General features: G+C 36.3%; 1 protein-coding gene across 4 annotated transcripts in view; it reads right to left on the reverse strand.

Moving 5' to 3' along the window:
• LOC131524270 (rho GTPase-activating protein 42) overlaps nucleotides 1-16,779 on the reverse strand; it is a 109,362-nt gene that overhangs the window by 19,573 nt on the left and 73,010 nt on the right. For all 4 annotated transcript variants that reach the window (XM_058751231.1, XM_058751233.1, XM_058751232.1 and 1 more), the window contains exons 5-8: nucleotides 7,537-7,638; nucleotides 6,894-7,004; nucleotides 3,431-3,535; nucleotides 808-937 (exon numbers count right to left, since the gene is read on the reverse strand). In XM_058751231.1, coding sequence (XP_058607214.1) covers nucleotides 808-937; nucleotides 3,431-3,535; nucleotides 6,894-7,004; nucleotides 7,537-7,638 — 448 coding nt within the window. The remainder of the gene's footprint in view (nucleotides 1-807; nucleotides 938-3,430; nucleotides 3,536-6,893; nucleotides 7,005-7,536; nucleotides 7,639-16,779) is intronic.

Raw genomic sequence — 16,779 nt, forward strand, 5'->3', positions numbered from 1 at the left:
ATTTTCACCTCCCATGCTCTAAAATTTGAACAAATACTGTAAATAAATGAATGAATATATATATATATATATATATATATATATATACACACACATATAATACTTTTAAAGACCTATTGTGAATAGCACAGTTGAAAGAACCCTCCCCCACACCACCAAATATTACAAAATGTACTTTACAAACAAGAAAATACATTTACAATAACACAATATATTATAGATATGCAAGCAAATAATGGACTACAGCAAACTCATTCTTCCTATTTTAATTGGTTAAAGTACCTACAATTAGATAAAAAAAAATAATAATACATTTATAGAATAATTTCAAATATTTATTTCAAATGTAAAAAAAAAAATGTATGTATTTACACCTGTTATGTCTTTACTGTGATCATTTAATATATTGGGATTTTAAAATCTATTGTTTTAAAATTATACTATACAATATTTTTTTGAACAAACTGTGTATTGTATCCATCCACCAGAGGGCAATGTTATCCTTTCCAAGACCAGGTCATTCACTGTCTTATCTGAAATTCTATAATCTAATTCTAAGAGTGTAATCTAACTGTTTACATGAGGAGAGCAATTTCATTCTGGCATTTCCTCTGCAGAATGAAGGAACAGGAAAAACACAGGATAAGACCAAAGTGAGGTCACTTCAGGAAGATAAAATGAAGACGCATGAAAACCAAGTTCTAGACTTATCATTATATTTTTTAAAAAGTGTCTGGTATGGAAGGCCATAGACTGTCTGTCCTTCTGTTTGCTCAATCTTAGTGTCTGAAAGATTGTAACACTCACGTTTCTCCTGGACATAGAGATAGCCTTCCATTGTCCACTGGCCTGGAGGCTTCTGGTCTTGATCTGCAGATCGAACTCTGTTCATCAGCTTCTCTACTTCTTGCTTGGTGCTCAGAAAGTTGTTTCTTGTCTTCATCCAACAAATAAAAACACATGTACACAAACAGATCATAGGAATAGCAACTGCTATTTTAGAATATCCAATTATATTTAATCTGACAGATGCAAATACATTTAAAACCAGACATGAGACTGAAATATGTATATAGTAATAGACATCTACAGCATACAGACATGCACAGCTCTGTTGCAAAATATAGTGATTTTACCATAGTGCATGATTTATAATACATTTTGACGTTTGCATAAAATCAGCAGTGGTAGTAATGTGATGTAGTAATCAATTAATCTGTCAATCTGATGTAGTAAACTTGCTTGATAGCTCACCTGATAAGTCATGATAAAAGAGCTCCAAGACTTGTAGTAGCAAGTTAAAATGATATGCTTCAGCAAATACTTTTTTTTTTTTTTTTTACATGACATTTGCCTGCTAACAAGTGATGGAGCATTGGAATTTGTGCACCGCTGATTAAACATTTCAATTCCAAACTAGCACTTTGCGTATAAAACCAGCATAATAAAACATTGCCAGATTCATGTTCATCTGTTTCGGATAAAACTGAATGCAATTTCACTATGAGTCCTTTTTTCTTTTTTTCAAAATGAGATGTTTTGTAAGCATAATCTGTCTTTGCATTGATACTGTACATTGATGTGGAAAAATGTGTGTGTGTGTGTGTGTGTTCAAAGGTACTTCATAAAATACCACAGTAGTACTAAAACCATGGTAAGAGCATGACCATTTTTAGTACATTTTTGTTAGTGTCTTCAAACGAATGGCATCTTGCGTTATCTGTAACACTTTTAGCATGCTCTTCAAAACAAAAGCTCATCAAAATTCAATAGTTTTAGGTAGTTATGGGAAAAGACACAATCTTTTTTATTTGCCATAAATTACACCATTTCCTGAGAATGGCCTGAAATCATATTCGAGTAATGCAGCTGCCATCTAACAGAGGACAATGCCTTTAAAATCGCATAGAGACCGAAAAGCATTTTCCTCAGATAGATTGCTATTGCTTGTGTTGGTTTAAAAGTGAATTCTCTCCAAACAAAAAGTCGTCATTACAGAGTTATAAGCCATGAAAGCTACGAAGTGAATCGACATTGATTAGAAGCAAAAATGGATTCGAAAATCAGACAAAAAGAGACAATCAGATGACTGTGAGCACAAAGAAACATTCAGGAGCACAAAGACTTGTGGTCAACACTGCCCTGTGACTTTTATTGAATAAAATAGCTCACTATTGAAAAGCTACACTTTACTACTCAGGTGATAATGTTGATATTTGAAATTTTGCACTGCTTCTGGCATCTGAAGCTGGGACTTCTTTTATCTCATATAACAACGCCGACTTATTATCTCTTGTACCATTCAGATTCAACTGGTGCCATTTTGTGTGCCATTTAGCATTTGTATTAAAAATTAAATCAGCAGTAATAGTACTGCAGTTCTGTTGTAGTGCTCTCCTAGTTGCCAGAATGATTGTTTTGTGAACTGTAATGGATTTTAAACCATTTTCAACTCAAAATCAATATTTCATGTCTAGGTAATTATTTATTTGGTGAAATGTCATGAATTAAGTAGTTTGTTGTGGCTCAAAGGAACTGTTTTCTTTGTGGAAGCTTTACAAATGAGCTAATAAAATATTTCAACTCAAATCAATATTTCGTGTCCAATTATTTACTTATGTGGCAAGAAGCCGCATAATAAGCTGGATAATGTGCATCCAGCTGGTTGTTATCACAAAATAAACCCCTCCGGGTGATAAAAGACCTGTCCTGATCACCCTGTCCGGGATTATTTTTCAATAACAACCAGCTGGATATGCTTTATCCCTTACTTAAGGGACACCTAGCAATGAATTATCCCATAAATATTCATTTATGTACATACCAAGTGCATTCAAATTGTTTTTCACAGTTTATTGGAATGAAATGAAAAGAAATGGCTTCGCATATACTTCTTTTGTCCTCTAGAGTACTTACATCTCAGCCAAATACATCACTGTGAATTATCAATGCCACTCCTACAATATTAAAGGTGCTTGTCCTGCGGTAGTAAGGCTAATGTTTCACGCTTTCACAGCAGCGTTATTTCAGCGTATATATGCCGCAGTGCTGGCACAGTGCTGCAGCACGAGTCTTTTGTGCTTTAGAACAAGCTGAAATTTTGGAACACGACATAAAGCTTTGAGTTTACAGTGACAGTGATGCAATGAAAGAGTCAAAGGTCACAGAACCCAGACACAGAGATGCTGACGAGCAGCAGGAAGTGGTTTATTATAGGCCAATGTTGATCAAAGACACACAGAGCAGGTTACAGCATGAAAACAGAGGGCAAAACGAATGGAAAAACTACTTTATATGTGCCAGGCATAAACACCATGTGGCTTTATAAATATTTTCAAAAGAAAAAACGCTTTTTTTTGGTCAAAAGAAGGCTACAGTAAGTGAAAAAGTGAAAGAGAAGCTGGATGACTCACAAGAGATGTGTACTTACATTCTGCAGGTTAAACTGTAGCTGTTGTTTGTAGGGCTCAAATTCGTGGGCCAGCTCATAACCCTCATGGTAGAATGTGAACAGACCCTGTAGGAAGGCCAAGAGCTGCAACCCCAAATAAGATATAAATACAGTAAGATGTAAATAACAAGTTTCCATCATATGCTTGTTGCACAACATATCCATCTCTTCCTCTTTCTCAGTGCAAACAGGGATTTCACAATGTTTTGTGTCAGTCTGTAAATTCTGAAGTTTTTACAAGACTTGCACACAAAATTCAGCGCAACGTTCTCTAAAACAATGTGTTAAAATAAAGTATTTTTCCTTGTTAAGGATAATTTATGATAAATAAATAAATTGTACTTTTGTAAAATGTGAAAATGATGTCCACTCACTTGATATTAAGACTGTAGTCATCAGCAGCCCAATAAAAACTGTTTAATTTTACACGGGGTGGTTCGCCTCATGGGGGCAGCCATGTTGAGATCACATGACCAGCCAAATACTACTTGCATTATCTCTGTAAATCTTCATATTATTGGATATTTTTGCTGACAAATATAAATTAATCATGGCTTCTAGTGAATAGTCCGTTTCTACATTAGCATTGGTAATTGAAAACTTTTTGCATGTTTTCTGCATCCACACCACTAGGTGTCAGTACAAGTCAGACTAAGGAAGGGAGAAATTATTCGAAAAAGTAATTAGAACCCTACAACCTCAAATTACCAACAAGACATTTACTTAATATACTAAATTAATCATTTAATATATATAAAAAATGTTGTTGCAGACCTGGGGCCTCATTTATTAAGTGTTGCGCAGAAACCATCTTAAAATTGATCTTACGATGATCTCTCAAATATACGTACGGGTGATTCATAAAATGAAGGTATGTACAGAAAACGCACATACGCGTCTCTTTCAGATGTGAAATCTATGAATCACAAATGATCTTGAACGCACGCAAATGAATGGTTTCAGCTATCTGCCTTGTAAACGACTCCTAATTAATGTCCTTAACATATAAAATATCACCAGTCATCATAATTTAGAACAGTGAGCTTCAAGAACAGCTTATATTTCCAAAAACCTGCAGTACTCAAACAAGAAAAAGTGCGTACGTCTGCTAAGCACTTTTCCACATCAAAGACAGTTTTTATCAATATGAACGTTGGCGTGGATGTAAGCGTACGCACACTCTAAGATCAAATCTGAGCATACGCACCCTTTATTAATTAGGCCCCTGATGTACAATGTAAAGAATAATTTTTCAAAGCTGTATGTAAAAATAGTTTCTGGCACATGTTTTACAAGAAAATATCAGTCCTTCCATTTCAAAATTTCACACTTAAATTAATGTGTTACATGACCTTTTTTTTTTTTAATAATTTGTGACATTTAATAGCAATTTTTGAGTGAAAACTGTTTCAAAGCAATTTTTTCAGTTAATGATGAGTGCATAAAGTTATGACTAATGTTCCATCTATTAATCATTACAGTTACCCCAGCTCTCTTATACTCCAGGCCTGTGCAAAGATTTGACTTTCTGATAGTGACTTTAGCAGAAGACTTCAAAGATGCTGATGTCACACCCTGAAACTCAAGAGCAGACCAGACTGCAGTGCTTCTGGGAGATTAACGGCGTCGTTTTTCCCATGCCAGGTGATAAACACTGGATGCTCCTCTAAATCTATACAGCACATTCTCTGGCTCACTTTACCGCTCACACTTATGCATATAAATATGCTTAATGCAGAAATGAGTCATGCAAATTCTGTCCATTGTTGTAATATGTGAGGTCCAGCTGTTGTGTATTTCACACGATCTGTCTGCTGAGTGGAGATTTAGATGCGAAACATGAAAAGGGCTGAAAAAAAAGAACAGTAAGATATCTTCCTCTCAAACTATGTTTAACTGCAGAAAACTTTCAGTTATTATTTATGGTTACACTTTATTTCGATAGTCCACTTTAGACATTCTACTAACTATAAGTAACTTTGTAACTACATGTTAACTAATTCTCATTCATTTGCAACTACATGTTTACTAACTCTCAGTAGGGTAGGTTTAGGGTTAGTAGAATAAGTTGACATATACTTGCAAAGTTTCTCATAGTCAGTATGTTGTGTGTTGTGGACCCTATCAAAAAGTGTTAGAAGATATTAAGCAGACAGTCTACTAATACTCAAATGACTGCTAGTTGACATGTAGTTGCAAAGTTACTTACTGTTAGTAGAATGTCTAAAGTGGACTATCGAAATAAAGTGTTACCTTATTTACTTTAAGAGGAAGGATCAAGTTTGCTTCAGATGTTCCTTCCAAAGATTCATTAGAGAACTTGACATCATGGATAGCAGTTCACATCATGAGGTACTGGATGAGTTTGTGGAGACATGTCTGAGCTCATATTGAGATGTGTGACTTTTGGTTGGAGTTACTGTATTTTGTCAAATATGAGCACAGTTTGAGACTCTTCTCAAACTCCAGAGGAGACAGATTTGAGATTAATGGGGTCTTTTCATAAGAAACATCTCAGAAGCAGGTTTCACTAAAATCTCAAACTATCTCATTTTTGCCTAGAAAAAGATCTCATGTGATTTTCATTTCTTATTGGATTGAATTTAAATTATTTAAATTGAATTTAAATGATATTTTTACTGACCAGCAGTGATGGGAATAATGGCGTTAAAAATAAACAGTGTTATTTTTTGGTGATCAAAGTATTTTAAGTGATCAAAGGAATTACTGTTTACCCTGTTACAACGACGTTACCGTTACTGACAATAAAATGCAGTGTTACTATAATTTATTATAATATTATTATACTTTTATTTTTCATTTCAGATGAATGGATGCACAGTGTAGGCTACCTGTATTTGACGTACTGTAAACTCTAGTATTCACCATCTCTTTGTCTCACACGCAAAGAATCTTACATAACCTGCGGAATTGACGCGCTACATGTAAACAATATTCTTCGTTGTATTTTCCTGTCAAAATAACGGAGTTCCTTTGGAATTCTTCAGCTTTTAAGAACTGCCGGTTTCTCTAGTAGTGGGCGGAACTAATGCGCAAACGACAATCGCATTGGCTGGCGCTCACCTATTATCCTCCCTGTTTTGATTTCAGGTTTTGGGTGAACTGGTATTTTGGGTGAACTGTACCTTTAATAGCTCAGGGGTATTGTGGGACAGGAAATGAGAGCTGAAGTTTGTAATTTGGCATGATAAGACAGTGAGATTATGACTCCAGTGGTCATAAACTGTCCAGCTACTTCCTGTTGGCTACAAAACCATTACTGACCAGATGGCTTGATTCTCATTGCAGTACACTGCATGATGGAAATCTGATTTCTTTTGCAGGATACACATTTCACTATATGTTTTTGTGGTTGTGTGCATAAGAGTGCGTATTTGTGTCTAAATATAAGAGGAAATTTTATGTATCACAAAGATCTTACCGGCTCAACAAATTCAAATTTCTTCTTCTCTTGAACCTCCTGGATTTTGAAGACGTATTCTAGAGAGGCGTCATAAAAGAGTTGCCTCTCCTTATCAATCTGAGTGTCAGCCTGCAAACGAACAAAGAGTGCTGTTACCCTAGAGACGGACAGAAAGTTATGGCTGCCAGGCTTGTTCGCTCATTTGGACGTGTTTGGGCTTTAGTTAATGGTTACATGTGAGAATTTCTGGCTCAGCTTTGTGAGAATCTGTGTAACAACAAGCTAAACAAACGCAACTGAACAGCACGAAAGAAAAAACAGGAACTAAAGCTTTTAAACGCTTATGTTTTTAAAAGGATTAGTCATCCAAAAACTGGAAATGTTATCATTATTTACTCATCCCCATATTGTTCCAAACCCATATGACTTTCTTTCTTCTCTAAAACAAAAAAGGATTTTATTTATTTTTTTGTTGCAAAAGGAACACTAAGGACTATAAAAGTAGTTCATAAGTCGTGTGTGTTATTATTACTTTGTTCCCAGTCATTATAATTGCACGGAAAGAGCAGAATATACATTATTCAAATTCTTTTGATGCCATGTAAGCATTGGTATTTCATTCGGAAAATGCAAATCTAGCCTTATTTGTGGAATGATTCACCTCTTGGAGAGCTGATTCTTTTTTTCTGGAAGACAGGTTGAGATGCTTTTCCAGTGAGGAGTAGTACTTTTCTGTCTCCTTGTCAAATTTCTTCTTCCCCTCCTATGGAAAACAAATGGTTACTGTTATTATATTAGCATATTTAAATAAGATCAAAGTCAGTTACGTAAACTGTTAAATTACCAGAGCTGTCAATTACCCAAAACTAATATAAAAACTGAGCAAAGGTTAACAAATAGTACAAAGCCTTTCTAAGAACTGACTTTTTAGTGTTTTTTAGTGAATAAAGTCAGTCACACAGGTGTTCTATCAGAGAATCACATTAACTATGAACATGTTACACTTGTCAACAACAAAGTGTGCCTGTGATCTGCCTGTCAGGCCATTAGGTGGCACTCCAATGCTTTATCACACAAACCCACTCCTGTCTCCCAATGAGACATGCAGTTACGCTATAGAAACAGTTTAGCCCATAATTGATATGTTGCAGGTAAATAAATATATTGTCAAGGAAATGAAATGACATAAACCAAGCGTAAAGATGATTATATACTTAATCATACATAGTTACAAGATAAGATTAATCTCTTTCTGTTCTCAGCAGACAGAGAAGAGCAAATTTCACAAAACTCTTGAAAATACACAAAATCGCATTCACTGGCATTTGAATGCAGCTCTGAAATATCATCTTAAGTCTGTGGGTCAGTTATTAAGATTACATTCCCTGACAGATGCGTCTGTCAGATTTGCATTAGTCTAAATGCTGACTCATTAATGGCACAGGTAGTATAGCATGTACCCTTTGATAGACAGACTTCTGTGGAAATGCACACAAGAACTTTTCGTTCAAGCATACGAGAGAAAAAAAAAAAGTACAAAATCAACCAAAAATGTTCTAAAATTTCAGCCAAGAGAGTCAAATTACAGGAACACGAACTCACAAAGTATGCTCAATGTCATGGGTATTAAAAGTCAAGATGGTAGTTGTTTTGTCAATAAAGTGAGACTTCTGAAAGGCCTTCAATGCAGAAATGCTGTTTTGGCAGTACAATAGTATAGTTACACCATTGACCAACAGGGGCTAACTGGACCACGCTACCCTGCCAAACCCTGACCACTTGGCTGTGTCAAAAAGCTGAAATATGCTGCCTTCGCAAGTAGCATATGCACGTCCAAATCCAATGATCATGTGACCCTCATCGGATTTTTGAAGGCAGCATGAATGCAATAATTAAATATTCACTTAAGTTAGTTGTCACCAAAGCTCTATCTATTTTGTTGTAGCTCATTAAGAAACCACACGACTTTATGCTGGCACCTATTGGTGTGGAGGCACCACTGCACAAAACTACACTGGCCTGAAAACGTTACCTTGTGCACATTTTATAGGCTAGCTTTAGATGAAAAGAGAGATCGAAGAGTAACAGATGTGAATGATGAAGAGGAGAATTCTGAACTTAAAATTCGGACATCCATCTGCTTCTTCCATTCCCTGTCACAACTCACAAGATAACTAACTTCACGAGAGGAGATTTCCACACAAGAGAATCCACAACCGAACCCTTCAAAAGGCCCTGACTCCATTCAGTCTGTTTTCACACCTGAGTTGTCTTGCCTGGGGCCTTTCGTGCAGCAATGCAATTCGTGGATTCTACAGTTATCGCTATATTCAAAGGTCATATGTAAATTTTAAAGTGCTCTATTTCTTTGCAGCAGCTCAAGTGCTGTTCTGAGTGGGAGCATGGGAGATGACAGAGGGTTTGTTTGGACCACTGTCAAAAGAAGCAAGCTGGTTTGTTTGAGGGCCAGGGTTAATGCAAGGCCCAGCTGGTTAATGCATGAGCTCCATATATGTGATCCCAATAATGTTCAAACACCTCAATACTATTTCTATCAAAAAATAATTTCCTGAAGAAAAGATATACAGAGAAACATGCATACTGAGCACAATACATACTGTGAAAAACAGCTATAGTTTGCAGAGAAAGGAAACGGCCAGTAAAACTTGAGCTTGTGTGTGTATTTTCATTCTCATGGCCCCTCCATTAACCCTTGACTCCATATAACGGCTACTGATATGACTTAGCTAAAACAATCTCACCACCACACAACCTCAGTGACGAAATAATAACAGTCCTGCATCCACCGCGTTTCCAAATTCCTGACAACAATCAATAAATAATTTCAAGATTGATGCTTCCTCTACTATGTCCAGAAAAAAAAGAAAAGAGAAAATCGTTCCAGAGGAAACCATAGTGTCTATATCTGACTCCTATGGGATATGAGTTAAATAATAAAACAGACAACTAAATGAATAAATACATTAGATAGTGTCTTGACAGGCAATACATTTCCCCTCGGGTTTGTTTGTTTTATATGAGAGGATGACAGAGGAATACAATATACTGGATCTTTTGGCTTGATGACATTTTTTGTGAGATGAATACTGCAAAAACTTGACTGAAGAAAACACAAAGATGCTGAGAGAGGGCTAATCAGAGACAGAGAAAAATAGGAAAATTAACAAGCTTGAAATGTATTACTGTCTTAAATCAATGGGATAATTCACTATAACCACTCACACTAGAAGTTAAAAAGCTTCAAAACAACCCAAATAAATAAGCCAGAGGCTTAATCATAACCAGGCCCACACAAAATCTCTACAGAATTCATTTGTGTTTGTTTATTCCGACGATAATGGAAAATTTGATAAGAATTTATGCCATAAAAAAGACTGTAATACTAAAAAGTCTACAAATAACTTCAGAGCTTGTTTATAAGTAGGTCCATGCAGTATCTGCATTCAGAATCTAGATGAAAAAGTGGAAGTCTGTAAAACTGATTTAAATAGAGTGAAATGTGTTACAGAGATACAGAGTACACTGCAAAAAGTGGTAACCTGCAATTGTTACGTTAAAGTTTTAGCTTTGTTTGTATAAATTAATGTATTTAGGTTGATTTAGCTATATTAAATAATATTTTTGACTTGAATAAAACCAGTTAATTTAGCTGTCACCATTTTTAGGTTACCTTTTTTTTTTCCCCCAGTGTATCAAAGGATTGCATTTTTACAAATTGACAATTAGATGTATTTTAAACATTTTAATGATGTGCAGTCACACACGAGATGAAAAATCATAACAGCGACCTAAAAAAAGTTTATTTTTACCAGCAATCTCTACTAATAATTCCATAATGCAACAACAGCAACAGATAGAACAAAAGATAAAATGACAGAGAGACAGATAGATAGATAGATAGATAGACAGACAGACAGACAGACTGTCTTTGATCCACCAGAAAGTCCAGTGTATGAAAGGGGAAATAAATTTTGCAAACAAGCAGTCTTTATTGAAGCAAAGACACAAACCACACTGACCCGTAGATCCCAAGCCACACAGTAAGGATAAATGGCAGGACCTCAAGGGCCATCCACAAACACACAACAGCCACAGCCACCACACCAATGCCTCAGTAGTCCAACACACAGCCACTCCATTCACAAACACTGCACTGAGTTATGCTTTAATACCAACATGTCAATCTTAAGTCCAAAACAACTGAGATGAATAAGAGCATTTTTAATGTAACAATAAAACAACACATATAGTCAGATGTTACTTTAAAACACATTTACAATTTTTTTTTTTTTTTTTATCTATATGTCAGTTGAGGTTAAAAATGTTTCTTTGACATTTGATGACAACCATCAACACCAAACACTGCTATTCCTTAAACATATTTAAATGAAGTGTGCTTTCACACTTTGTTCAATTGCTTGATCCAAATGAGAGTTTGATTACTCCCCCTTCATCAAAGTGGCAGATGTTTACTCCTATGGCTAGGTAAGAACAATGCAGGAGAAGGCAGCAAAATGCATAGCGTTGCTCGCATGACTTGGTTTTGAACCTTTGTTTTTGTTTGCAAATTGTCAACACAAAACGGCACATTTCACACATCTGCCATAAATATACTATAACTGTTCTAAAGGACATTGCAGTTTCATTCATATCAGTAGCAAACTCGGTTTGTTGGTCCACAACCAAGTTCGGAAAATAGAGTTTATCATCCAAACGAACCAAACTCTGGTGTCAATGAACACGGGTGTGAACCAAAAGAGTTAGTATAAAAGCATTCCAAACAACACAGGGGATAAATAGAACTTTGCAAATTCATATTTAATATCTCTGGAAATGTGGTGCTTCTACAGGAACAGAATCAATGCAGGGCTACCCATAAAGCGCTGAGATGCGCTACCCAGTGTGATCCTCTTCTGTTGTTGCAGCCGGGTCTCTGTTGACCATCAGGGCTTTGTTTCAGACTTTCAACAATTTACTGCTGTCCTCTACTGGGATGACCTCACGTGACCTCTGCTCACGGGGGCAGTGTGAACTGCAGCCAGGTTAAAGACCGCTGTGCAACGGATGGGGCTCTGCATGACAGACAGACTTCAGACCCCCCACAGAGTGACAAAAAAGCCAGGCAGACAAACATATGTGCATGAGCGCACACACACACATACTCACAGAGAATCCTGGAGCGTGTGGAGCCACCTGGCCAGACGAGCTGATGGCACCGATTTTGAACGATCACTGCCTCAGATGCTGACAGCTCCAAGGGGAAACAAACCAACACCCCAGGGGTGCACTGCACAAACAGCCCAGGCTCTTACTCTTTATTCTTTTTCTCTTCTGTTTTTAGAAGACATTAGCCAATATTCAAATTTCCGAGCTTGGTGCCAAATCTAAACAACTGTGATGGAATGTCCTGCCATTGTTTATTACACTGATATGAGTTCATCGAATAAATATGATGGGATCAACTTACTAAGTACCAGAAGAGGAGAGAAGAGAGCGAAAGGACTGAGACAAGATGAGAGGAAAGGACAATACGAGTGAAGGAGACAAGAATACAAGATGAGACAAAAAACTAGAGAAAATCGAGTAGAGAAAATGAGATGAGAAAAGTGATGACGAGATGAGATGAGAAAAGACAAGATATGACCAGATGAGAGAAGAAAACAGACAAATTGAGACATGAGAGGAGAGGAGACAAAAAAAGTGATGAGACAAGATAAAAGTCAAAGAAGAAACAAACTTAGATGAGAAGAGACAAGAAGAAGAACAGAGGAGATGGGATGAGATGAGAAAAACAGAGAAGCGGATTTGATACAAAATGAGAGGATAAGAGAAAAGAAACTGAGATGAGATAAGAAGTGAAAACAACACGAGACAAGGAGAAGAGAGAAGACGAGCGAAGAGACAAGATCAGAGGAGAGGAGACAAACTAAGATGAGATGAGAAAAGAAAGAAGGGATGAGCCAAACACAAGAGAAAGGCAAGAAAATAGTAGAGGATACAACACAAGATGAGAGAAGACAAGAGAAAAGAGCTGAAATTGGAGAAGAGAAGAGAGATAAGAATAGACAATGTGAGAGAACTCTTTAAAAATAAAGGTTCCAAAAGGGAGTTTTCACAGTGATGCCATAGAAGAACCAGCTTTGGTTCCCAAAAGAACCTTTCAGTGAACAGTTCTTATGAGAACCATTTTTGTTGTTGTTGTTGTTGTAGTGTGAAGTACATCTTAATAATCTAAAGAACCTTTTTCCGCTGTAAAGAACCTTTTGTGGAATGAAAAGTTTCCACGGTTGGTAAAGGTTATTTGAAAAACTGCTGAGGAGAGGACAAGATGAAACATGAGAAGACTAAAAGAGATAATATCTAGAGATAAAATCATAGATGAAGAGAAGAGAAGAGAAGAATGAGGATGGAGGTAGATGTTGCTGTCTTCGTCCTGTGCTGCTCTCTAGAGAGCTGAGGATCATAATGAGCCGTAACATCCTCAGCATCTTCACACAACACTTCAATTAAACTCATTAAGGTCTAATCAGTCCTCTGTTACCTGATAAGAGCAGGAGGGACATTACATGAGCAGTCAGTGGAAAACATCTGAAGCTCAACTGGTGTAATGCAGTGCTCTTGAAAAAACAGCTCTTTTTTCGGCAAATTGTCACATGGTTAATTGGACAAATGGTTAATTAAATGAGTCCGGCGATGATAATTAAGAAGCAGCACTTCGACTTGAGCTATTTTGATGGCACTCAAAGCATGCTCTCACCTTTCTAGCAGGCTACAACATAAAAACCAAAGAAAAACACAAAAATAAACGTGCATAAAGGATGCAGCATAATTAATTAACATAGTATATAACAGTTCAATAAACAAAGAAATAAAATAGTCGAAATCGTGTGGATTTTATATCAGCAGATGAAATAAATAGGTTTTGACTGTATAGGCAATCAAAACAATATTTCAAATAAATCAAATCCATATTCCAAGTCAGGGTTTCAACATATTTAAGCTAAAGTGCAATTTTAATATTGGTCACACTTTATTTTAAGGTCCAATTCTTGCTATTAATAAACAAATAACTACGACTTTTGCCTCAAACTCTAATTTGCTGCTTATTCATAGTTAGTAAGGTAGTTGTTAAGTTTAGATATTGGGTAGTATTAGGGAAGTAGAATATGGTTATGCAGAATGTGTGCTTTGTAAGTAACTAATAAACAGCTAATATGTTTATAATAGGCACGCTAATAAGCAACTAGTTAATTGTGAGAACTGGTCCCTATACTAAAGTGTTGCATTAATATTTTATCAAAACTCGTGGTGCAGAACTGCTATTAATATGCCATTTGGAAACACTGACACTGTGTTTTATATTAATCATGCAAACATCTGGCACAATGAATGGTGTTACTTTGGGATGGGACTTCCTGTTTTGGGAACAATGTCACACAGGGGGTGTTCAGAACTTCAGAACTATTGTCATGAGCTGGCAGAAGCAGCATTATAGTGCAATAGTAGTGACCAGTGTTGGGCAAGTTACTTTAAAAAAAGTAATTAGTTATAGTTACTAGTTACTTCTCACAAGTAGTAACTGAGTTACATCATTATAAAAGTAACCAATTACCAGGGAAAGTAACTATTGTTCAAATGTGTCAAATAACTTGAATGCCTCCAATATTAAATGTTAAATGAATGAAATGGACACTACGTGGAATAAATTATTATTTTAAAACATTGTACACTAATACAAAACAACAACTTAAAAATACTTTTTAACATTTTAAAGGTGCTGTATGTAGGATTTTGACTCTACTAAAGCATAAAAATAGCATTGCATGTTTCTTAAATATCTGCAAACATATTAAGTTAATATGCTTGTTTATCTGAAAAGCAATGCTACAGTCAGTTAATCTCTTTTGAAAATGTCCATTCCGGCCCGGAATGTCTGTGTTTGTTATGGTTTGTGAAACCCGCCCACTGCCAGTTTACCCAATTGTATTTCGGCACCCCAGGTTGCCAGTTGGCCGAAAACACAGCGTATTTAATTGTATTCATCGTCATGTGCGCTCGTTTCTGTTGGTGTTGTTAATCTGGCAACCTGCGTGTGCCTCAAGTCTGAGGAGGAGGGCCGGGTGAAATAAACCGTCTCCAATATTTTAAATTTGGACTGCAATACCTAGTTCAACCGCTAGGTGTCAATCCTACATACAGCACCTTTAACTAGCAGACATTATACCAACAAAGCACAATTTAACTTAAAATTAATAGTAAAATAATATTGTGTGGCCATTTTTGAGACCCCCTTCATGCAAATAAATGCAGCCTTGCTGAGCAGAAGGGAATTCTTTTCAAATATTAGAAAATATTACAGATCCCAATTTGAACACTGTGTGAAAGTTATAATAAATGTATTAATAGAGCTGTTGTAATTATTATCGTTATTATTGTCTTTTTAATTTTATTTAACAGAACAACAGTAAAATTACAATACTAACATTTATGAATGTTGATGGAGCTTTTATTTTGACGGAAACCCGCAGGAAGTCCTCAGTGCTTCTTTTTGTTGGTTGACAGCAAATTTAGATTTATAAATTATTCTCATTACTAATTTGGGAAGATGCACGTATCACATTGTCAGATGCCTTGTAAAAATTCATAAAAGTGTTACTGAGCAGCTGACCAGTGACACAGTTTCAGCGCAGATTTCCCTCGCATTTTGGACTTTGAACCATGGCTAACAAGACAGCGTCACGAGCTCCTGCAGCGCTGTTTGAATGCAATTCATGCATGTATTAGAAAACATAATGTTCTGCAGTGTCTTTAACTGTTAAAGGCCATTTCGCTATTTTAATCATCATACAGTAACCAGCAACAACCACCCCTTCCTCTTCTCATCGGAGACATGCAATGCAGTACTAAACGGTCTCTCGCTGTCGGTGCTTGTAATGATTTTTGCGTCTTTCTCGGACAGTTTTAAATGCTTCGACACTGCCGTCATGTTTGCTGCATTAGTGCGTGCCTCTATTTGATCATGTCACGTCATTGTTCAGTACAATTGATTTGGTCTTTTTGTTTATTTTCGGCCAAGTAATTTCGGCGCATCCCTAGTAAATACGTCATTGCGTCGCTATATCGTTGATATCGCGATATGACACTTTTTTTTATCATGTAAAAATTTATACCGGTATTATCATAGATGGTATGATACGGCACACCCCTACATCAGTCTCCAGTTTTTCAGAGGGCTCTTAAAAGCCTAAAATTGCAACAGCTAAACAATTGGCATTGAAATGAATGGGAATGCTAATGGCTTGCTTTCTCAAGATATTATAGACCTTGCTGTGTGCTTCTGTGTGCACTTTAAAAAAAACAATATTTGTGATCACAAGGAAGCTGCACGGTACCTTATTATAGAAATTATCATGACTTTTTCAAAGACCTTTAGCACAATAGTAACTAAGCTGCCATTTTTAATATTATTATTATGCAAACAACACGACTCTATAATCACAGAACTGAATACTAACAAACCACAGCGCATTTCACTTCTTGTTTTACAAAAGCGTTGCAGAGACAAGAGAATTCTTCTTCCTTCAATGTTTGATCAACCTTAGATATAAAAGCTATTATTTTCTGCCAAGCACATAAGGTCAACTTCCCACCTCTTATTTTGAAACTATTTCTGGAGGCGAGAAGCTCCTCTCACAGCTCTTATTCTGATGAAGGTTTGCAGTAATCTTTGAATCTGTCCACCTCCTGTAGAGAAGAGTTATTCAAAAACACACTGTACTGTACTCTGCACCAGACAGGAAGTGCCCTAGATTAGACAGGCCTTCAGCGGCACTGCCCAGATGACCTGGATGCAGACCGTTCATCGTGAATTTTAAAACCAGTG

The sequence above is a fragment of the Onychostoma macrolepis genome, chromosome 18 (assembly GCF_012432095.1).
Source record: "Onychostoma macrolepis isolate SWU-2019 chromosome 18, ASM1243209v1, whole genome shotgun sequence".
Classification (NCBI taxonomy): Eukaryota; Metazoa; Chordata; class Actinopteri; order Cypriniformes; family Cyprinidae; genus Onychostoma; species Onychostoma macrolepis.